Genomic DNA, 23,617 nt, shown 5'->3' with positions numbered 1-23,617 from the left:
GGAAAAAACAGAAAGGGAGGGGCTTAACCTGTATCCCAGTTGATAAAACAGCATCACATGGGTGAAAATCAGTCTGAACTTCACCCATGTGATGCTGTTGTCTCAGTCACTCTTTCTTTGGTTCTGGCTGTGTGAGGATCGTGTCATTCACGCTGAAGAAAAATCTGAAAGAAAAATAGAGAACAGTCCTATCTGTGTTTAGAATCATTGAATAATTATCATAATTGCCCATGTTTTGTCTAATAGAAATGTTCAATTTGTAATAGTGTCACTACTATTGTATTGTACACAATCTTGTACAAAAACCCTCTTTCCTAGAAAGATACATTCTTCAAAAAAGAATTAAAACATGATTACTGCGTAAATGTGAGCTGATCTTAATCTCTAGCATCCAATATCCAATATTCATAATTGAAAACCAGTTTCAATTAATACAAACTATCCCATCCACCACATTCTTTTCATATTCTGCAGTGAAGCCAAAGTTTGAATTTCTGTTCCTATTATGATGTGTAGTTTCAGCCATCCTACATAAAAAGGTCATATTTCCAGTCTGGTGACAGATCTGTGCCAGGAGACATTTACCTCTCCTTCCTTTGCTACTGATTTTTGCTATGGAAAATCCAGGTATTGGCTCACGAGGAACAGCAGTAATTTCATTCTTACAATCATATCTGGCTTTGTTCCAAGGTCTTTACAGTATTTAAATATCCCAAACCGAGAAAAGTGGAGGTCAAGGCATACAGATTTTTTTTTTTTTTGGTGACCTCCAGTCACATGCAATGTTTGTGACTCACTGAGGGGGTTCGGTGGTAGGTGTCACACAGCGTGGAGGAGCCCTCCTGCTTCAGGGTGAGGGAGCCATCGATGTCRTCCTGATCGCTTTCACTCCAGTAATCTGCTGACAAAGCATGCCGGGTTTCACTCGTGTGCTTTTCCACAAGAAAGCAGATCCCACATTTTAACAACATCCTTCCATGGCAAGGAAAACATCCCCCAATCTACAGAGCTCAGCAGCCACTGAGAAACAGGCTGGTGGAAACTCAAACACACAGTGAGCACAGGAACCTCTGAGGGCTTTAGGGAACTGGTACAGAAGGCAGCTTGGGCACCTGACTCCCACTGYACATAAAAACAACTYCTGGTCACAGGCTTTCAAAGAGAAWCCTCATTCCAGATGCTGAAGGGGAGCCGAGCCTGAACACTTAATTTAATTGGGCATAACAGGTTCCGCTGTGGGTGATGGGGAAAGGGCAAGGCTGGYGCCTGAGCTCAGGAGGTGCACAAAAATATTGCTGAAGCATGCATTGCCCTGAGTCTGTGGTGTCTGCACTGATTTTAGGGGCATGAGCACCCCTGAGGGCAGGAATCTGGAAGATTACACCTCACCCTGAACCCCACATTCTCTTTAGCACTAATTTTAAATATTTCCTAAAATTACTGCTTATTACTTAATTTTYTTTGGTGGTGGTACCAATAATGTAGTTCTCCAAAGATATGTATTCTTATCAAAATTGGTATTTGAAAAGATATGGCCATTTATTTACAAAGAAGTCAGTTATGACCTCTCCAGCTTGGTTGAAATACTGAACAGATTTGTACTGTCTGCTCTCTTCTCCTAATTATATTCACTGAAACATTACCTTCATCTGGGTGAATATCYTTGTCATCAGGTGTGTAACCAATTGCAGCGAGACCCAAACGATTCATCCACCTAACAGAATGACAAAAAATGAGAGAGAGAGGTATTTAAAGGAACATCTCGTGTAAATCTGAGGTTTATGTACACATTGTCAACATCTGGAAAAGTTAGAGACAAAGCCTAAAGCACTTCAATATTTGAATTTCACGTTGGATATGCTGGTTTCTTTCTTTGTGCCCAAATTATTTTGATAGAATATAAGATTTTTTTTTATGAGGAAAATATTATTATTTATTTTAGGGAAAAATACCTTTTGATTTTTCTCTATGCAAGATTACTGGATGTTTATGCAATACATAATTGAAAAACGAGGGGGAAAAAAGGAAATTAATACACAGAGAGAAAAGTCACTTCATAATGTTCAGCAAATGGAAAATGAAGAATTATCTTATTTTCATCAATAAGGAGATATAACTGAAGAAAAAAAAAGCCCTAAGAGTAACATCTATAATGCCTGGGATGTTTTTAAACCATTCCCTCACTTGATGATTAAATTATTTACTATGTCGTTAATGTCCCGGGATACTGATGTGAAGGTTTATCTAGAAGCAGCTGTTTTTTTTTCCTTTTTGACATTGCAGCATCAGATTTGTTAATGATTATGTTCTTGGTTAATGAATATTATAATAACAAAACCATTTTTCACAGACCTCGAGTCAGACATTAGCGAACAATAGACAGAGCATCAAAAGGACAAGCTGTTTTGCGGACTAAAACAAGAAAATGRTTCAGTGTAATTCTTTCCCACTTGTACTAGAAGAGAAAAAAACATTGTAAGGACATATGTGACTGTTATTGTCCAGGAGAGCGGTGTGTGGGAGATGGGAGGCACAGCAAGGAGGCACAAAATGAAGGAAGAGTGAACTCTCCACTAAAAATAGAGCAGAGTTCAGCACGTATTGATCCCCGGCTCTCAGCGGCCCCGCAGAGGCTCTGAGCAATGATCTTAATCTGTACTATTGGATACAGCCTTGACTCACTGCACGGCCTGCAGCAAAGCCTTCCACAGATYTTGACTTTCCTAAGTAGCCAAAGGAGACAAACACATTTACTTCTTACAGGGAATCGTGAGAGGGTTTAATTTACTTGCAAAACTATGAAAATAAAGAACTGTAAGTCATATTGCTTTGCCTCTCACTATTAAGGCAGAAGTGAGCAAATTGGAAATGAAAATGGAAATGATGATTAGTTTTCCCAAATACCAACTGCAAGGCTAGGGCTGCTTACAGCCGTTGTTTGCATCAGCTCGTCAATAACTCATTTTTATCATGAGGGAAGTGCATTTAAAATGGATTAACAGATTTACAGAAGAGCTTTTCTACAGTGCTCCCCAGCATCATTTCCCTCAGTAAACCAAGCGTTGATCGCCTGGCATTTGCTTTCCTTTGCAAGGCAGATCCTTTATTGCAGGAACGGCAATGACATCATTCCCTGCTCGTCATTAGGCATTTGTATTCACCAGTTTTCCATCAGTTCTTCCCGAATTCCTGAACTCATTAGCATTGGAGCAAAATAGTTTTAGTCATACTTTGCCATATGCCTTTGGCAATTAAGTGGATGGCTCAGTGCCTTCAACTGAGGTTCTGCTTAAGCAGCAACGATAAATTAGGACTAATTACCATTTACCAAGTTAAAACAGACTCAGCCATTTGGGTGGTCAGTGCATGGAAATTTATATTGTCTGAAATGTCAGGCAAACTTCTCTTGTTGCTTGTTCATTTGAGGGTCTCAGGTCTTGGAAGCAAATATAGACACCAGTTGAAGTGTCAGGATTAACCTTCCAGAGCACAGGAACATTCTTGGGATACCCTGAGTATCAGCTTTACACATATGGCCTCCATGGCCAAATCTGGAATTAGCTGAAGTTAATCTTCCTTCTCTAAGGCTGCTCAGGCTTTTCTCTTCCAAAGGCCCAGATCATCTCCAGCTAWAGTCACAAGGACTTTCTTACCTCATTTACCACAATTCAGAGTCAGCTCTTTGTCAAGCCAACATAAAGGGTTATCTGATGACATTCAGTGGCTTATCATGATAAAATCTCTTCTGATAAAAGAAATAGACTCCRCATTTTAGGTTTTGCATTTTTTAAAAAAGCATGAGTGAATGTTTTTGAGGTTAATCAGRAGGTATACAAGTGGTGAGATTACAGCTCATTTTTTTACAGTTAATTTTTTTCCCCAAGGAAATGCAAACTCAGTTCAAAAGGAACCCTGCATAAACTTGATGAATTTCCTTGATGAGCAAACCACTTTCATTTTTCAGAAAGCTGCACTCAAGGTTATAAAAAGCTCTTTGTAGAGAGCTTGGAAAGGCAGGCAGTTGGTACTGAACTCTGCCCTGAGTGCCCTGTGGGCAAATGTTGGATTTCAGGGGAAACTCCAGTCAGAGCTGGACTTCCCGAGGGATGGAGGATGCACATCCCACTAAGGGTCAGAGCTCTGTGTGCTGCACAGCCCCAGCAGCTGCTGTGCCCAGTGTGGTTTCTAAAGCTGTGCCCCAGCAGCTCTTGGGCTTCCCTGTGGTCAGGAGGACACCTGGGCTGCTCTGGTGGTGGCACCTTTGGGATTTCACATCCCTGTTCCTCAGCCGCAGGGCAGAAAGCTGGGCTCCTCCCACCCAAAYCCGGCCTTTTTACTATTTCCTTTTGATAATTAAACAACTCAACCAACACATTTCACTGAGTTTGAGGCTGGGCCACCCAACAGAGCCCAGGGTTTGCATTCCAGATGGAAATTGTGATGACACRATCAGCACTGAWTGTCCCACGGATGCTTTGCCACAAYATTATACTTGCAATATTGTACAGATCCCCATAAGATGTAATCACTGTCTTGCCAAGGCACGCTGTAACGACCTACAGGGGACCAAGAAGTGGGTTMATTGTGTTTTATTGCCTGCACTYCAGTKAACCAAAGGCAGGGGAAGGTGAGCCTCAAGTAAAGTTGTCAAAATGCACAAGGAAGTTTTGTACTTCGTCTCAATTAAATTCTAAATAAATCAGACTTGGCTTTAATTAATTCTGTTGGTTACAAACAGGCACTGTTGTCATTGCTTTGGGATAAAACAGAGCTGCCTGGTAGTATTTAAGTTAAATTTACTGAGATAATTCTGGTTATTACCCAGGAATTACAGCCCAAGGCTGCTTTTGAGAGTYTGATTCTGCCCAGGCCTGGGCTGTGATCAGTGAAGGCACCAGGTCAGTGAGGAGCTGAGGAGCTGCTGCAAGAGCCAAAACCTGATCCCAAAGGGTGAATCACGCCTGAAATGCCCCAAATTGTCAGGAATCAGGAGCACTTTCACTTACTGACAGAAACACTGGGAAATGTTAAAGAGAGACAAACAACTGGGAAACAGCTGCACATTGCTTTGCTCTCCTAACTGCGTTAAAACCAAGAATATGCCATTCCACGGTGCACAAATTAAAAAAAGTTTCTGTTTCCTGGCTGTTGCAGTTTGTTCCTGCTAAGCAAGGGCTGAGCCAGCCCAAGGTCAGTGTGAAGTTCTGGGAGTGAAGGCAATAAAAGTTTCCATAGTGGCATCACACTCACTCCCTTGGCTGTTCCTTTCTACAGTCCAGAATGAAAAAGAACAAATAAAAAAAAAAATAAAACAGCTTAGACAATCTCAGTTGTCATAAACTTGAGAGAACTATTTGGTTTAGTGTAGGAGAAGGAAAACCAAGGGCAAGAGGATCACTTTTTTTTTTTCCTTCCTATTAAATGGGAGGAAAGCTATAATTTTTAGGTTATAGTTAGAACTGTTCCATAAATCCACAGAGAATAAGTCAGGAAGAAATGAGTTCCTGTAGCTCTGAAAAGTTTTGTTTGCTAATATCCTCCCTTATTGCACATACCAGGTGGCTGGTTATAGAAGAAACTATTGAATTCTACCAAAAAATATAAATAAATTACATATCCTGAAAAGGTGTAAATTCAAGAAAAAGTCCATCCACTTTCACTATATTTCTTTCTGTTAAATGTTCCTTTAAACATTAAGTCTATGAAATCCTGAGGCATTAACAGATAGAATAAATAAAATACATTTCCTATATTTCTTACATCTTTTTATCATTAATTCTTGCCCTTGTATGTTATCTCAGCTTTGTATTAGAAACGTTTCAATGCAGAAATAGATCTTTCTTAATTTTTGAGATTGCATCTACACCTGAGATTATTTGGTTGAAAGGAAAAACTAGAACTAAAGTGGAAGTGAAATTTCACTTGAATCAAGTTAAGTCTCTTAAAAYAGAGATTCCCTTGAACCATTTATTCCCTACATAGAATTTATTCTGTGCAGTTTATATTTCATTTCTGAGCAAAAAAAAAGCTTTGTATTAAATTTTTTTACATCAGTGGGATAATCAGATTCCAGAATTCACTGTAAAATTCTTTTGATACAGAATTAGATTTAAAAACTACTTTTGTACTTATTATGCTGACTTCTCTGACCAGTCTTTCTCACTGAACACCTGAAAAATCAACACACTTCCCATTTAGGTTCCAAAAGTACATTATTTTCACTATTTTCTATGATGATGCAGGTAATATATTCATTTAAGAGAAGAAAGGCTGCTGTAATAAGGGTGGCTGAAATGATGCCTTGATTTTCCTCCACACAAAAGAAGCTCCAAACCACCTCCCAGTGAATTTAACACCGAGCAGATCCTTTTCTATGAGCTCATCTCTCCCASAGTATCAGCCCTCAGCAGCCTCTGTTTCTGCTATTCCATTTGTCACAGTTGCTGGGATTTGTTAAGCAAAATCATTCATGGGATAAACTCTAAGTACTCTCTGATTTGATAATTTGACATGACTGTTGATCTTGTTTCATGCATTGTCTTCTTAGATTTGTCAGGCTGGAAAAATAGGAAAAAAGCCCAAGACAGCTTAAGAATTGACAAGTGAACCAATCTGTGCCCTCTTTGCATGTGCATCTACTTCATGCACTTAATGGGATTTTTTTTTTTAATTTTTAATTTTTTTAACTTTACCCTGTCAAACAAATGCAGAATTACCCTTCTGTACTCAGAAGTCTGGTTTGATGTAGGGCTTTTTTGGTTGTTTGTGGTTTTCCCCAGTAGATAATAGACAAAAGAAATTCACTGCTTTTGTAGCAAATAAATTACACTTCTGGTAACAGCATTTTACTGTACAAATATAGTCGTGTGTCACTGAGAATAAAAGCTCACAATAACTGAGGCTGTTATTTGATACAGAACCCATAATAAACCCTAAGGAAATCTACCAAAACACTCACAAACTCACTCAGCTGGAACTTTTCCTTACTCACTTATTCAAGTTTTAGCCCAGCTTTCACCAAATGATTGGCCCAAAGGAAAGCTCTGGAGAAAGAAAACATTCTTTACAAGCAAGAGGATTGAGCTTAGCATGACCTAAAGTATGGGTGGGGGGTTTGGGGTTTAGAGGGAAATTTTTTCAAGAAATGGAATTATTGTGAAATTGGGTGATTCTGTATCCACATAGTTTTTAAAAAAATCAGCTCAAATAGGCCAAATAGTGTTGTTAAATGTCTGGCTATTTCATATTGATGTTACTTTTTTCTATTACTAAATCATCATATTTGGCAGAGTTAACTCAATATCTCCAGGATAACATCACAACATGGATTGTGCCTTCGTCTAAGAGAGGTGCAGAGCTGGAATCACTAAACTTGCTCTATGAAATGCAGCCAGAGTGTCTGGCTCCCAGAAGAACTCTATCAATTCACCCTGGTACTATTTACAGCAGAATTTGATTAAGTTAATTTTGTAATTTAAACTCGTGCAGAAAGCAATGCAGATCCTGCCTCCTGCACGAGGGATGAACTCCCCCTGAATGCTGATTTGGATGGTGCTGGAAAATCACAATTGTGCATTGCCAACTCCACCAACCCATGGGGCTCAGACTGAATTAGGGGGAAATGGTGCTTCACAAGTCTGGGGTAAATCATTCCTAAATCCTAGAAAGGAGGAGTCAGGTGACTTGCCCAGAAAAGGGGATTTGGAATATTCCAGCTCAGAATTCCTGGTGCAGAATTTTCCCCAGCAGGGCACAGCAGCTCCACTCTCACCCTGTACACTCCCATAAACATCATAGTTTCACCCAGTCCTCGGGGCCTGCAGCTCTTTCTGATCAGAAAATTGTTTTACTTGTGCTGCAACTTAGGAGCTTTTATGTGAGAACAATAAATYAGAGCACTGACGTGGCCTCAGGCACGGATTTGAAACAAGTTTATGGGAACATAAARGAAGAAGGGAAAACCTGCTCTTTATGTTTACTTACAACACCATTGGGACCCCCCATTTCAGGGATTTCTGTTTGAAAAGTGCCTTTCATAATTCTGCAGAATTATCTCCTGGCTTTTTATCAGGGAAGGGGCTGAGAGGAAGAGCTCTGTAACAACTTACTCAGCTCTATTTGATAAAGATCTGTTTAATTAGGCCAGGCAGATCTGACAATCTCCTGCTCACTTGTCCAGTTTAAGAGGGAAAATGTCTAGTAGGGACTCGGGTCTGAAAGTTTTTGTGGCCAAGAGCTTTCCTTAGGTGTTAGTTAATAAAAAGGGGAGACAAAGTAGATTGAAACTGTGAAAGATGTATTAAYCCTGKCTCACCATCTGATGTGGCCAAGACYTGTCAAGGAGATCAACATGCCCAAAATTTAAGGGAKAAAATGGAATTAACTTTAGTAATARACAGGATGATTTAGGGAAAGTCTTGAGTAACTCACTTGGTTATACTCCATACATAAAAATAGGAGAAACCATAAAATTTGCTAATGGTCAATAGGGATTTAATTCAGAATACTTCAATTTTCAAACAGTTTTATTTTAAGAGAAATATTGTGCTAGAATCTCTCAGGTCTGGGAAAATATAGGAATGCCCCCTACAAAAATCAATCATCATCTCGTTCCAGTAGAAGTATTTGTTATATTTTTTGAATGAATGCAGAAGATTTATGGCTGTTATTAAAATTGCAAAGTTAACCCAGTTATTCAAATCAAATGTGATCACATTATCCAGCCTAAAATAGAAACTTTAAAAAATTTAATATTTGGAGTCCACGATGAGATTGCAAATGCACTGCACTGCCAACTTCAATGGCATGTAAGTTTTAAATAAAGTAGATATTGTAAAACAACCGAATATTAAATTCAATGCTAATTAAAGCCATAAACAGGTTATGTGTGGTGCAGTAGGAGATGAAGCACTTCTGGGAAATAAAGCCTTTAACAAGCTTGGAGTACCAAGCTGGAGATGAGCTCATCAAGTTCATTATTAATTCATTTCTAAGAACATGGCTTTGCTCGTGTAAGACCTGACAAAACAGCACGAGCATGAATTTTGCAAACCCRAGTAACACAGCAGGCAAAAAATGCAGCCACAGCTGAGTGCCTCACTCTGCTACAGAATAATCCATCCCTACCCACTGGGGTCCAGCTCTTCCTTCAGCAATGTGGGGTCAAAAGCACATTAAAATATTCCAGAGTGGAAAAAAGATTATTAAATGGTGAATCTGAGGTAAGAAACTCCAAAAAGAGCTGTTAAAACAAAAGCTGGTGGTAAAGGGGTTGAAGAAAGGATAAAATTCCCTACRTAGTGCATGAAGAAKGTTCCTCTCCATAYTAGGACTCCTACACTTCCCARCATGAAGGATCTCCCCTTCTCTCAGCACAGAAAATCCAGTTAAATTCTGTGGTGAAAATGGGAGTAGGAGATACCATGCAAAACATTGTCCTATTTCTTCAGATTACATGGTTGAAAATTTGCTGGGGAGAGAGATTTGTGAGATCAGCATTTTAAAGTCWTTTTTCATCTATGAATCTTGCTTCCTCATCTCACATTTCCCATGGGATCTCTGGGAGAAGCAGTTCCAGGAAGGCTGTAAAAGCTGCAGGGATTTCACAGAGGTRGCAGAGTTATCCATCATTTGGGTGGGGAGTGAATTCCAATTGCTCGACAGGGACAGCACTGCTGAAGGGGAAATACTGTGCAAAATACTTCAAGTAGAAATTCACCCTTTGCCTGCTTCCGTGGGAAGAGGACCCAAAAAATCAGGAAAAAGGCTCTTGTAAATTCCAAAGTGAATGATGTGAAGGATGGGATGGTGTGAAAAGTCACCCTGGCACCTTCCCAGCTGTTCCCTGCTCAAAGGGCTCATTGCCACACCAGCAGCTTCCTGGGCTCTCCCCATGGAAAAATCAATGGATGCTGTAAAARCAGCTTATTGAATGCATGTCAAGAYTTCCYGGTTCTCCTTGAGTCAGAATGTTTTATGTATAATTTATAGATATGATCCATGGCACTTCAACAAACTACCCCAGCAGCTGAAACCGAGGGAGAGAGCAGGCAGAGTTAAACCAGCAGAACATCCTCGSTTCACTTTTGTTCAAACAAACCTGAGCCACACCACAGAACTGAGAAACACAACATAAACAACTATGAATAAATATTTTCCAGCAAACTTACACCCTAAAAGTACAAGTAAATACCCACTCCTGATAACTGAAACTCATCATCCTCATCAATGGATGATGAACAGCCCTGAACTGTTTCCTCCAGCCAGGCTCACACCCCAACAATTTCCTGATGGGCCAGATAAACCACAGAATAGAAATGTCCAAATCAATGATATTTTTTAGGCCTTAATATTCCAAAGGAAAAAAAAAAAAAACCCCAGCTGTATCTGTCCTTCCAAACTGGCAAACAGTAAGAAAACCACATCTCAAACTTTTTGTTATCTGTGCCAGGAAACATTTAAGACTTCCCAGCATGGTGACCTTGTGCTAGGTGTCCTTGCTTCCCACCTCAGCTGGGAATAAACAAAATTCTGATCTAACAGGAGGAGGGAGGACATCTGAGTGTACCTTTTGGGATCTAAGGCCTCGTCCCACCTTCACCCCACCTCTYCCTTCCCCACTGAATCACAAAGGAGAAGCACAGAGTAATTTGGGTTAGAAGAGTTCCCAGGAGGTGTCTGTTCCCACACCCTCCCACACCAGGGCCAGCTTTAATGTTGGATCAGATTGTCCAGGGCTGTGTCCAGTCAGGGGCTTGGAWTGCCCTCCCAGCACATCCAAGGACATTTAAAAGCTCATTTCAATGCCAAAAATTGGAACTTTGCTCGTCTCTGCTCTGTGTTGKRWTMRYSWSWSRYKAWYMCAATTAATTACTGCTGATTTTCTGTRTTGTTGGGGATTTCTCTTGGGATTGGAAGGGGAATTGATTTTTATTTCTTTGCATACATACATATATGTATATCCACATACAWCCCCACCACCTGTACGAGTTTTGGTACAGGTGCCCTATTTTATATACCAGAAACACTGATCTCACTAAGACTGCCAGCTTTAACCAATAAAAAAATCGCAAGGCTGATAAATCTTAAGCCCATTAATAAAAGAAAAAATTCTAATTAACACAGATGACAACAACACAAGGAGCTTTCCTTTGCAGAACTAAAATGTGCCATGGAAGGAAATGTCAGCAAAGTGAGCCACAGAATGTGATGTATTTACTAAAATTAATGGAAGATTAATTCCTGAGAACACCATGAGGCAGCATTGCATCAGGCAAAATACTGAGAGTATATTCCTATGTGAGATGAAATATTGAAGCACCAGGATATACAGAACATCCCACAACAAAGAGAAGCCAGAGCTCACCTGTTCATCTCTTCAAGGCAGTCGGTTGCGAAGTAGAAGCTCTTTATTTTGGGGTGACATGCTTTGAAGGCACTGTAAAGAGAGCACAAAGCATAAAAGCCACTTTTTATTTCAAACAATTTCTCTACAAACACACCAGATTGACCTGTTCTACGATTCTTCTGCATGTTATGGGTTTCACAGGCATTTGTAATGTTCAGTCTGAATTTTGCTGCCTAAATTTATGGATGGATTCCTCCTGATCTGATTTCATCTACGTCTGTGAGCCTCACACTTTGTAAAAACTTGAAATGCCCTTGAATGACTTAAAAATAATAAATCCTTTCAATAATTGCTGATGTTCTACATCTCAAAAATTCTTGGGTGAATTTGAAAGTCTTATTGCGCATATTCAAGTACATCTTCATTGTATTCCAAAGATCAGCTAAAGGAATAAATGCTTGATCCCCCCACCTCTTCTCATATATTCAGATGACTGTTTTGTGTTCTACAAAACGAAATATAGAGGGCTGCCAAGTTGAGTTAGAAATCACTGGAATAATGGATAATAATCAGATGGCATGGGTGATTATAGTGCACATAAAATGCTTTTTATTAATGCTTTTATGTGGTCTAATCCCTGAGCTCTCCCTCGGCTGAGCAGTTGAAAACTGCTAAGAACAATAATCATAGTTTTAACAATTTTTTTTTTGTGTGGATATAATGAAAAGGAGTTTTGCCATCAAGGAAGCCAGAAAGTCCCAGCATTAAAGACTGTTAATTTGATGAGCTGGCAAATGTTAAAAAAATGCCACACTCTCATTCATAACATTTACAGTTAAAATACTGACATTTATATGGTAATTACCAGATGTAAGAATTAGATTAGGAATCATTACACGTGGAATTACGAAGAACCTGTGATGCAATGTTTCCACTATTAATAGCTTAAATGCAAATGAATRTTTTATTAATTACTATGACTTATTGCTGTTTTTCAGAGACAAGATAAAAGTTGAAGAAGCTTCACCTGGGCACAGGGATTTTTAAAATATATATAACAAACACAAATGCATCTGGTAACAGCTTTCCTAACAAAAGTCCTACAGCAGAGTTGTATTCCTGTGCAGTTTCCCTTTCCATGAGAACAGGGATATAAAGAGTAATGTTATCTTTCCACAGAGGGCTATCATTAACTATTAAATTCCATAAAAGCAGACTGTAGAGGTATTTAAGCATTGTTTTGGCATCTGGACAGTGATAATTTCCACTGCAGACCCTCCCTGCCCTGGCTTTTGGCACTGCTACCTTGCAAATAAAAAAAATGAGCGATTCTGAAATCCCACACAGGCATTTGTGGTGCCCACTAGATGGCACAGGCTTGTTAATTATCCCTCCTTTCATCATTATATAAATGCAGTTTTAAGCATGCTCTGACCAAATTTATGCTTTCTTTTAACTGATTAGTATGAGATAAGATTGCAGCATCAAAAATTCTTATTATTCTTCATCTTCTGCTTTTAATGTGGAACCTTTGAAACCCCAGATGCCAACAACTGCAGCAGGTTCTGTAAAAACAGCTGGTGCCTGTCTGTGGGTGAGAAAGTGAAGTAGTTTTGTGTGTGTCTTTAGACCCATGTGAATGAGAGCAGAGCACAGCACATCTTTAATTACACAGTGATCAGCAAATACCGTACCTTCAACAGAAATTCCTCACAGGTCTAAATTTTTAATGCTCAGAATAGGAAATCGTGGCTGAACAAACACTCCTGCACTGAACCYGGTGCAACATCTGCACCTTGTCCTGCTCCCTCTCCCAGTGGGATTGGCTGGGATTGCAGGGGATTATGTGGTGGATCCAAAGATCCTAATCCTCTTGGCTAATCCTGAGAGAATATCACATGATGAAGTTTCTGCTTGTAAATAGGATTATTTTCCTAGACAKGAAATTTAAATAGATACAGGCATTCAAGTGCCAATATTGGGGTTTCAAGTCAATGTTATGATGGGTGGAAGTCAGYGTGATAAACAGTTTAAAGTGGCTCCACTGTGCTCTTGTAATGTGATATAATCGATGATTAGTGGATCATTTTTGAGTGCAAGGTGTCAGGGGTGGAAAGGGATGATYTTTAAGGTCAATTCCARCCCAAACCAGSCTGTSATCCTGTGGCTRTTAGAATATTAACTTCTCACAGGAGCCCTGCCTCAGTTATGGTACAGAAAGGTGAAATCAGGGCTGTTCAACAGGTGAGGCACTGTCTGCAGGGCTCCTGAATTTGTGAATGTGGCATCAAATGCACAAAAAGCAAGAATTTTGTCAGGGCTAAATCAGTTAAAGGCTGAAGGTCTGGCTGCTTTTGCAGAGGAGTTCCCCCATGCCAGCTCCCTGCAAACACACCTAACTGGTTACTGTGTGAATGTTCCTTGAGATCTTTCAGCCCGATGCTGTGATAATTTCCTGAGACATGAGCATTAAAGCTGCAATAATGTGTTGCACTGTTATGTATTTGCAGAGTGCAGAAAACAGATCTTTATTGCTGAGACCCCAATTCTGTGCAAACCTGAGATTTAAATGCACTGCAGTTCTGTGTCAGGGCTGCARAACATAACAATAAATCCATCTTCATGTGCCAGCAGTGTCACTGGGATTATCATCAGGGAAGTGTTTAGATATATTCCTGGCATCAGGAACAGGAATCTCCAGGGAAACAATTTAAGATGTATAAATGTGAATAATCCAGAAGAATGGTATCTATATATTTACATCTGGATTGGTTTGGAGGGCCCCAGACTGGCTGCAATGATCAGGATTTGGTGTAGKGAGTGCTGGTTTAAGGAACAATCCCTTCATTCACTGGCTGCTCTCCAGTTAACACAGCCCAGGAAGTTTCTTTCCTGTGGGGGCCCACTGGTGGCTCAAGGGGGCTTTGCTGCCTGCAAGGACTCCCAAGTTCTTTTCAGAATTAATAAAATTACTAAAACTGTACTAATATTTAACCTACACCTTCCCATCTGCCTGTATCTCATCAATGACATTTGTGTAGACCTCTGAGTGCACACTTTCAGTATGAAGTGCCAACACTTTATCCTTGATAAATTTAAGACCTAAATTTGCATTAACTAGGCAATGAAAATTTTCACTAGGTGGAAATTGTTGAAGGTTCAGGCAAAGCACCAGTTGATAAGGATTAATTATACCTGTAGTCCAATTAATCTTTATACTTGGTTCTCAGCGTCATCATGGGGCACTGTAATTATCAGTATCTTTGAAAATAACACGATATTCATGTCATGCCACAGCACACAACCTCAAATAACTCTAATTTCTCATGCTGTATGATCATTTTTAATCAGGAGGATGCAGGTGCTGCCTAAAAGCAGAGGAAAGTTTTTCAGTGCTGATGCCAAAAGCCTCTTTTCACAGGAACAAGGTCACTGCACGTCCAGCCATAGCCCGGAGAGCTGAACCAGTCTGAGATAATGCCACGGCTCCTGTAACAATCAGGGACCTTCATTAAATGCATTACTGAGGCAAATCATCAAACCAGACCGAATAATGCATTCAATTATATATATTCTTGTGAAAGCTTTCTCAGGGCTATTCCATCCCTGCATGTGTGAACAGCCAGGCTGGGCAGCAGAACTCCCCACCMGCCACAACAGCGGGAGAGACAAATCCATTAATTACTCCAGCAAGCCTTCAAATCCTTTTGCTCCAAAGGGTTGGAACATTTCACATCAATAGCTCTGAAAAGAWCAAGAGATCTGAGGGGAAATCCAAACTGGCTTCCAAAATGTTCTTGCTTTTGCACTGGGGAGAGCTGAAGGAACACTGACACTGTGATTTTGGTTTTTTCAGTGGGATCAGGGGATGGAATGATGCTCACTCCTGTCCTAGGACAGCCCAGGAGAGGACAGGTGAGTGCTCTGCAGGTGTGCACACAGGGGCTGGAGCTGGCTGGACACATAAACTGAATTTCACTGCACTCACTTTCAGATAAAACAGTGGCAAATGTAAGGCGCAGTTTTTACATTGGAGGAAATATATAAGCAGTAGTCCATGAAGGAAGAAACCAAATGGAAATTGTGCTGAGGAAAAAAGGGAATGTACTATGAACATCTTCATTATACTTTTACCTCTGGACCTGCCTCTCTTTGAAAGGATTCAAAGCCTGAAGGTTCTCAGCTTTCAGTCGTGTGCAACGTTTTAGTTAATCGGACTTTTCCCTGTGCATATACCCCACAGAAATCCTTCTCTAAGCTGAGTTCTGAGGGATTGTGTTCYCATGCTCTGAGGAAAGCTCTGGAAGCTATTTCTAGCTGTGCACAATGACCTTCTGTTTGATCTTGGTTAAGTCACTGAAATCTGTTAAGTGCTTTATATTCTAACAAAAGGGTATTATTTTTCCTGTATTTTTGTTCWATATCATTATTAATATCTACTCATTGCCCTGAGGTATTTATAGTGCTCAGTTCRTGTTTAATTTCTACAGTGATACCCTCAGCTGAAAGGAGAAATAGAAGTGTAAATTGCACTGTCTTGTACTTCTCTGACACGGTAATAATATCCCCAGACAAGAACAGGCAGCTGGAGAGGTTTGATTTTCTGATGAGCAGCCTCTATTGTAATTCAGATCTTCAATATTTCTGTTGTGCATGTGCTCACAGTTGTAGGACTTGTTTCCTCACACCAAAACTGCATTCAGTCATTGGAACAGCACAGGAGAAATCCAGGATGCTTAGTTAAAAGCAGGAAAGCGTACAGAAGACAAATGCAAATAATTGAGGAGATACCAACAAAGTGTTACACTCAGAGCACTGGAATTGTTCTGTTAAGCCTGTGATTCCAATCCCAAYACTGTTTGGAAGCCATTTCCAATGAATGTCTGTTATTAAATATTCCTTAATTGTGCAAARCTTGTAATATGTTTTTACTGGAGCACAATGGAGAAGAAGCAATATGCACATAAGCAATAATGCAGCGTTCATTTTGCATATGGAACTTAAATATTTTAGCAGCTGAGAGCAACACAATATTGGGTATGTAAAGTTTCCTCCATAAAAGAGAAAATTAAGATTATATTCACCATCCCCTGCTGTGATATTTTTTATGCTATTTCCTATGGGAAAATATGGTCCTATTGAACCTGAACAAGTTTTATCTCTTTGCTGAAGTATTCATTGCTTTTTGATTTACTTATTTAACTGAAGCTGTAACTGGAATGTCTGGCAAGCTGGCTAAAGAATTATTCAATTCATTTAAATCCAGTAAATGGAATTTACATTGCACTGTATCTTTTATAATAAAGAGAAATACTAAAGCTTAAGTGGATCCATGATGACATATTCACAGATTTCCAGGTTTCTCTGAGTAACTTCCTYCTCTGGACTTTGCAAAGGTTCAGTACTATGGATAGCAAACTTTCAGAGMAATCCTTCAGTTTGTGAACATAAATCAAACATTACTTACTGTTTTCGCCTGCATTCAATTGCTCTGTCTATCCTGAACTCRGGTAAGCTGATGAATCCTTCTGCTTTTTCATCCTGTTGAATGAGATAAAAAAAAACAACAGTGATGTTGAAAAAGAGATAAAATTAAAGAAGAGAGAAATGAGCAGCAGCACCAGGGCTGTTGCACTGAAGGGGAAATTGAACTTTTTTGGGTTCTCTGTTATTTTTCCCAACATTTATGCAGATTGCCCCAGCACAGGCCCAGTGGTTTTCAGGAAAATTTCACCAAGAACAGCATTTTACACGTGAGAAACTGCAAACTCCAGACTAGTTCAGCAAAAAGCAAGAGGAACATCTCTATAAAAATAACTTTTAGATAAGGAGATTTACAAATTCAGATTTTCACATCTGTTTCACATAATGCTTAACCAACACAAATAGTTACACTTTACACATCCACCCCYATATGAAACTGGGCAGAGCTGAGTGTGAACATTAAATCTGTGGAAAMGGATTAACTACATACATATTTCTTAAAAAATGCCACGAACATCTGCAATTTTATTGAGCTTGAACATGAACTTGGAGAGTTYAAAAAAGAATTTCAATTGAAATATTTCCAGCCAGAGTTCCCAGACCTGACAATTAAAGTGGCAGTTTATCCAGCCATGCAGTAAAAATAATTCTAAAACTTCAGGTTTCATTTTCACTTTCTCCAAGCGTGGTGCCCACTTACGTTCTGGTTTGTGTACCAGTACAGGGAGGAATCCTTCAGAATGAACCAGTACTTTTTCCATTTCTGGGTGAAATAACCTTTGGCATCCTTTTTCTTCCAGAGCCAGCCTTCGCAGTCTCCATGGCCCAGGTCCTTGCAGGAAATTCGTCTCCTGCTCACACTGGAGAGGGAACTCCCTGGGACACCATGGAACACAGAGTGAGAGAAGGGAAATACTCTCTAAATTCTAATTTAAACTGATTTTTAAATGATCATTCCACTCAAAACCCTCCAAACCAAATCCTCTGCAGTCTCAGATTGAGCAATTCCCAAATTCGACAGCGCTCTGCGTGAACACAAAATAAAAAAGGACCTGGTTTATGCAATGGTTTATTTAATCTCTAGAGGGTTCATTCCTCTGAGGGCTGCATTTTTTTTTTTTTCTGATCAGGATAAGCAGTGTCATTCCAAAGTAAAAAATATATTTGTTTAGCCTCAATCAGGAACTCAGAGTAYGAGTTCTGTACACAGATGCAAACACTGCTTTTTTTTCCATATATCTTCCCTTCAGCAGCAGAAACCCTGTCAAATGATGGGAATTTTTAAACCAAATTTTTATAGTCAATAAAAAAGAAAGATTGCTCACTTCCATAACAATGCACATGCTTGCATTATTTTTATCCTGAAGTGAGCAACAGTATTTTAACTTTACAGCATCCTGTTAAAGGCACAGCACCAGAAATAGGGGTTTTTTATCGGTGTTATTTCAGTAAATCCTAATTGAAAGGCTTAAAAATTTAGAGTGCCTGGTAAATATTAATAAAAACAGGATTTTTCAATAAATATGGCATAGTTTTTTTTTCCTGAAAAAAAAAACTTCTGTGGGAAATTTCCTTAACATACCAGCCATTCTTTTTCTGTGAAAAATCAAGTTTATGATGTTACAAGAATTACATTTGTCCTACAGTTATGAAACTGGGAAGAAATTTAGAGAACATCAAACCAGCATCCTTTATTCTGCAGTGTTCCACTGCATCACTTTGCTCATAGATCCCACCAGCCTTCTTCCCAAGGCAGAGGAAATTTTCCCACCCAGCCAAGCAATATTATACCTATCACACATTTATTTTGGCATTTTTAATTTGGCATTTTACTTTGTTGCTTACTATCAAATTTAGAAATAATTGGATTAAGTTGAACTTTTGATTCAGATAATTTATTAACAAGAGAAGGATCCTCATTTTCTAGATTCAAAATATTAACTGAAATGAGTTACCTTTTGACCATTTTCTGCTTTTTACCCTGAGGGAAGCGTAATGGAATGACTGCAAGGCAAAAAAAGTAAATAAATTATGAGATACCAGGGCAAGTAACAKGCAAGAGCTTTCATTCACTCCCATCTCCAGGGTTATCACAACATCAGTGATCACAGGGCCTCCCTTCTGCCCTTTTTCTCTTACTGCTGCACAAACATAAAGAAAACAACACTGCTAAATCTGCAAATTGAAATACCTTAAAAAAAGCTATTAATTTCAATGGCATTGAAAAAAATCTTTCTTTCTTTTGTGATTGCATTAGAAAATTGTTATGGATACTGAAATAAACCTCTAAAAGCATCTCATTGTTTAAAGTTAAAAAAACAGTGATAGTACTCAAAAACTGGTAAGGATTTGCCTCAATTATACAAATGTTTAAGAACTGTATAAAATAAACAGGTGGAAATAGAACTTCAGCTGCAGATAAAGTTTTAYTTTAAAGGAAAGCAGCAGAGGGAGGAGAGGGTTTGGCCATTGCCAGCCCTATTTGTCACCCTGGTGTGATTTYGCGGAACGCTTTGCGGGTTCTTGCAGGAATCAGCAGTTCCTGCCTCCCCAGGGAGCTGGCTCGGAGGCCACCAGCTCTCTGTGCTCTCCTGACCTCAGCCTGCTCTCCCAGCCAGCCCCAGGATATGAATGTTCCACAAAAATCTGGTGATTCTGGCAGGGGAGAGCACAGTGTGCAGAGTATCACCAATAAAACACACATCCCCAGTTCAACTTCATCGCTGCAAACTCATCCCTGCTCTGAGCACCAGAGGAGACAAAGATTAATGCTCCTGTGCCACAGGAAACGCAGCAAAATGCAGAAATGAAATAGAAAAAAAAGSCTGAGAGAAAGCATCAAATGTGCACGGCGACACTGGGGGGTTTGGGTGATGTAYTGCAGATCTCAGAGGCAATATTGATCTGTCTGCTGTGTCTGTGGTGTTTGGGCTGAAACAATCTGCTCAACGCTCCTCTKTCCAGAGAAATGCATCAGGGCAAGGCTGGTGTGCTCCTGAAAAAGACATCACCGAATTTTCCTACAATTTAAGGTAGAGAAAGAGAGCGATGGAATAAAACCCGATAATGAAAGGTGATGAAATTTTAAAAAAACTGCAAGATAAATGAAACACCTGGAGGAAGCAGACGTTGGGATACTCACCAGAAACTGKCATGCATCATTCAATAGAAAAGTTTTAAAAATAATGAAAAAAAACCAAAAAACCTCAAGCAAAAAAAATCAAKGAGAGCTGAAAATACCTTWCTAAAATATAAAAAAAMMCCAAAAAACAACAAAACTTTCTTCTATAAAGCTGAGTTAATTATTCTTGCTGTTTTGTTTATGCACACATAGAATGTATTCAAAGCAAGGAAACTAGAGGAAGGTTTGCAATACCTTGGGAATCAGCAGTTAATTAGCGCTGCTGACGAAAAAATTGGAGCTCCATATTCTGGGAGATAAAAGAGCCACTATAACATAATTAACTTGGTGGCAAACACGGTAAGAAAACAGTCAGAACTCGCAACTCCAGATGACTCAGRGTTGCTATGGGCGACAGACAGATGATGGGAGAGCTCACTGGGGCTGACAGAGCTGCAATTCTGATCTCAAAACCACGAGAAGACCCAAGGCAGAGGGTCCACACCCTGACAGCCCCACCAGAAAAACCAGAATGGTGCAAATGAAATGAAAGGCTGGGATGGAGTGGGTGCTACACGAAGGTAAATTCAGGAGAGATCAGTGAAATCACTGGGATGGGGAAGGGCTGTCACAGAAACTGGAAATGAACAGCAAAACTGGCTGTTTGTACCTCCACAGGTTGGAACTTCAGGAGTTTTTAGGGRAAACTTTTAGARTTGGGTCATCASAGCCCCAGAATGGTTTGGGTTGGGAGGGACCTTAAAGKTCATCCCGTTCCACCCCTGCCATGGGCACAGACACCTTCCACAGACCAGGCTGCTCCAAACCCTGTCCAACCTAACCAGAGGAAAAAGGCAGAATGAAGAACTGACATKCTSCAAATGAAGGTTTTGTTGTTTGTCCTTTCCATGAMATAATTGCAAAATGCTGAATAATAAAACAACATACAGCTATTTCCGCTGAAAATGGAGCACCCCGAATTGGGCACCACAAAAATATTTGAAAATCTTAATCCCTTGTCCCCTTATCCCTTAATCCCTATCCCCTTATGGTATAGATCCTATTTAAATATTCTAAGAGCTTTAAAAGTTTTCTCTGCCTTCAGGGTCAGCCTCCCTCCCAGCCTAACGTGGGGTGCAATTTTCCTCCTCAAACCCACACATAACTCAGAGCACACACCAACACTAAATCCTCAAGTTCCTAAAATTAACTAAAATTGATTGCAGACACACTGACCTGTTGTGGTTGCAGCAGCCAATTCTCTCAACATGAAAATTACTCCTAAGTTTTCATTTTCAGCTCTTTCCTTACACAGACAAATGTCAAGGTTTGGGTAATCTCAAGTATCTTTTAAAAACATGGCAATGAATTGAACAATAGAGGAGTTTTTTTGCTTGTTTAAAGTACTTTTATAAATCATTACCTTCCTCATGGATGTGCTTCCTGGATGGTCAATGGCAGAACTTGCATATCTGGGACAGAGAGAAGAAATATGTCAAACCACCACAAAAAAATCAAACAAAAATCTGATTACATGGTGCTTACACACACTCTGTGCATTTCTAAATATATCCACAGCATCCTGTAGCAGAAAGTTCTACAACATTTTACTACAGGATGCCACGGATACCAAAAATCAACATATAAAAATGTGAAAATTCTGTCTCTGATAAATGTGAGCTTTGTCCTGGAGTTCTCTGAARGCTGGAGAACAAAGCAGGGCAGCAGCACCAGAGGCCTTTCCTCATCCAGTGCAAACAGTATTGGCCATGATGGAAATAGGACACAGAATCAGGGTCAGACTTGTCTGATCTGGCACAGAAATTCTTAAACACACAATTCCCCCTCCTGCCTTCAAAAGTCAGGGAAAGGAGAATCCTTAAAACTGTGGGTATTTTTGTATATGCCATATAAATAGAAATGGGATGCAAAAATGGCAAAGTGATTGAGGGGGAAAATTAAAAAGGAATAAAAAGATTGTAGACATGTTAAACACAAAATCCTGTTGATCATAGTAACAATTTTCTTAAGTCAGAGGAACAGGAAGTGGCATTTTCTCATTTGGAGATTTCCATTGTTTGGAGAAATCAAATTTACCAGCAGAGAACAACTTCTACATTGGGGGTGAGAAACATCTATCAGGCCTGAGGCAAAGGAAATTTACAGACTGTGGGGTGAAGGGATGGAATACACAACTTTAAAATTAAATTAATAAAGTTAATAGGCAACACTTCAACGTTCTGAGCAGTCTGCAGGTGACATGGATTGAAAGAAACAATGAAAACCAAACAAGTTCAGCTTCAGATATGTGGGAAGGGAATGGGGAGATGCTCAAAGGGCTGTGAGGCAAACTGTGTCATTAATACCCCATTTCTGTGACTCACAATCCCATAAATGCTGCTCAATCCCTCTGGGCATTTCCCCCAATTTCAGGGCTGCTCCTTTTAATCCCATCTGGAAAGCAGCATTTTTAATGCATCTTCTCTCTCTCAGCCTATACAGAACCTGAATTATCCATCTGTGGTGGYGTCTAAARAKCCCTTAGYCAAGTTTTATTTGCCTCTGTGCAGYCACAGTGATGTGTCCCYGTGCAGTRATCACAGCCTCAGCAGCAAAAACGCTGTCAAATCAGGGAATCAGAGTGGGATTAACTACAGGAGCAGCCTGCTCCAGCCTTTTGAAACCTTGGCCAGGAAATCAGGTCAGGAATAGGCGTTCCAGTGTGCAACAAGTGCAGTTTTGTCACTTGGCAACAGTTTTCAACAGTCTGCAGGAGGTTTGTCTTGTTTGTTAAAAAAAAGGTCATGTTCATCATGTTCATCCCTCCCTAAAATCTAATTATTCCTCAAGTATTTAATTATTCCTCAATAACTSAGRCCTACAGACCACAGAAGATGRAAATTCGGATCTTTTCTCCTCTCTAGGATAGTAAATTTTTTTTWAATTCAGACAGAGAGGGACCCTGGTATGTCGTGTGCTCTGGTTGAAATACCCTGCAGCATGAAACTTTGCCAAAATTTCATCAAGTCATATGTCCCTGGAAAGTATCTCCTGGCAGATGCCCTGTCCTGTCCACCAGGGATGTTCCATCTGGATCACAATGTCCCTGCCAAACCGAGCATGTGCCACCCACTCTAAAATCAGACACTTTTGGCTCTGGGAAAAACAAAAAATCGCTTTGAAGAACAAAACTCCCCTGCACGGAAATGTGGGTGGGGTGAAGGAAATGAGGAGGGGTGAGATRTGTGACTGATTCTGGGAAGGATGTGGGGTTTCTGTCCGAAAATCAGGCAGGAAGGACCTGGGGGAGGGCACAGCCAGATTGGGGAGAAGAAAAGAAGGAGAAAGGGGAGCAACTGAAAATAAAAAACAAATGGGGAAGAAGAACAGGACGAGAGAGAACCTGTGAAGAGGTTGAGAAACAAATGAAAACAGTCAGATTTACAGAAAAGGTTTTGAAAACTCAGTTGTAAGAGATAAAGGCAAGAAGGTGAAATGCAGTTGTGACTTCAAAGAGAGTGAGAATGACACCCTTTCCCCCAGGTAACCCTGGGCAGGATGGATGCTGTGAAATGGAACAAAATGTTAATCAGATCTGTGTTTATCTCCTGGAAAAGCAAACTCTCACACTCAGCTGAGGTGGTGAACTGGGGACACAGTGCTGC

The 23,617-nt window shown here is 39.9% G+C and overlaps 1 protein-coding gene across 1 annotated transcript in view; it reads right to left on the bottom strand.

Moving 5' to 3' along the window:
• Positions 1–23,617, bottom strand: part of LOC130579410 (connector enhancer of kinase suppressor of ras 2-like) — a 163,131-nt gene that overhangs the window by 9,036 nt on the left and 130,478 nt on the right. Inside the window, exons 16-22 of the mRNA XM_057376192.1 lie at positions 21,376–21,424; positions 18,787–18,835; positions 17,532–17,707; positions 16,815–16,888; positions 11,366–11,437; positions 1,644–1,714; positions 798–901 (exon numbers count right to left, since the gene is read on the bottom strand). Of these exons, the coding sequence (XP_057232175.1) occupies positions 798–901; positions 1,644–1,714; positions 11,366–11,437; positions 16,815–16,888; positions 17,532–17,707; positions 18,787–18,835; positions 21,376–21,424 (595 nt within the window). The remainder of the gene's footprint in view (positions 1–797; positions 902–1,643; positions 1,715–11,365; positions 11,438–16,814; positions 16,889–17,531; positions 17,708–18,786; positions 18,836–21,375; positions 21,425–23,617) is intronic.

The sequence above is a fragment of the Malurus melanocephalus genome, unplaced genomic scaffold (assembly GCF_030028575.1).
Source record: "Malurus melanocephalus ecotype Western Australia unplaced genomic scaffold, MMel_1.1 scaffold_272, whole genome shotgun sequence".
NCBI lineage: Eukaryota > Metazoa > Chordata > Aves > Passeriformes > Maluridae > Malurus > Malurus melanocephalus.
The sequence above is the reverse complement of the archived record's forward strand: the minus strand, read 5'-3'. Positions and strand labels throughout refer to the sequence as shown.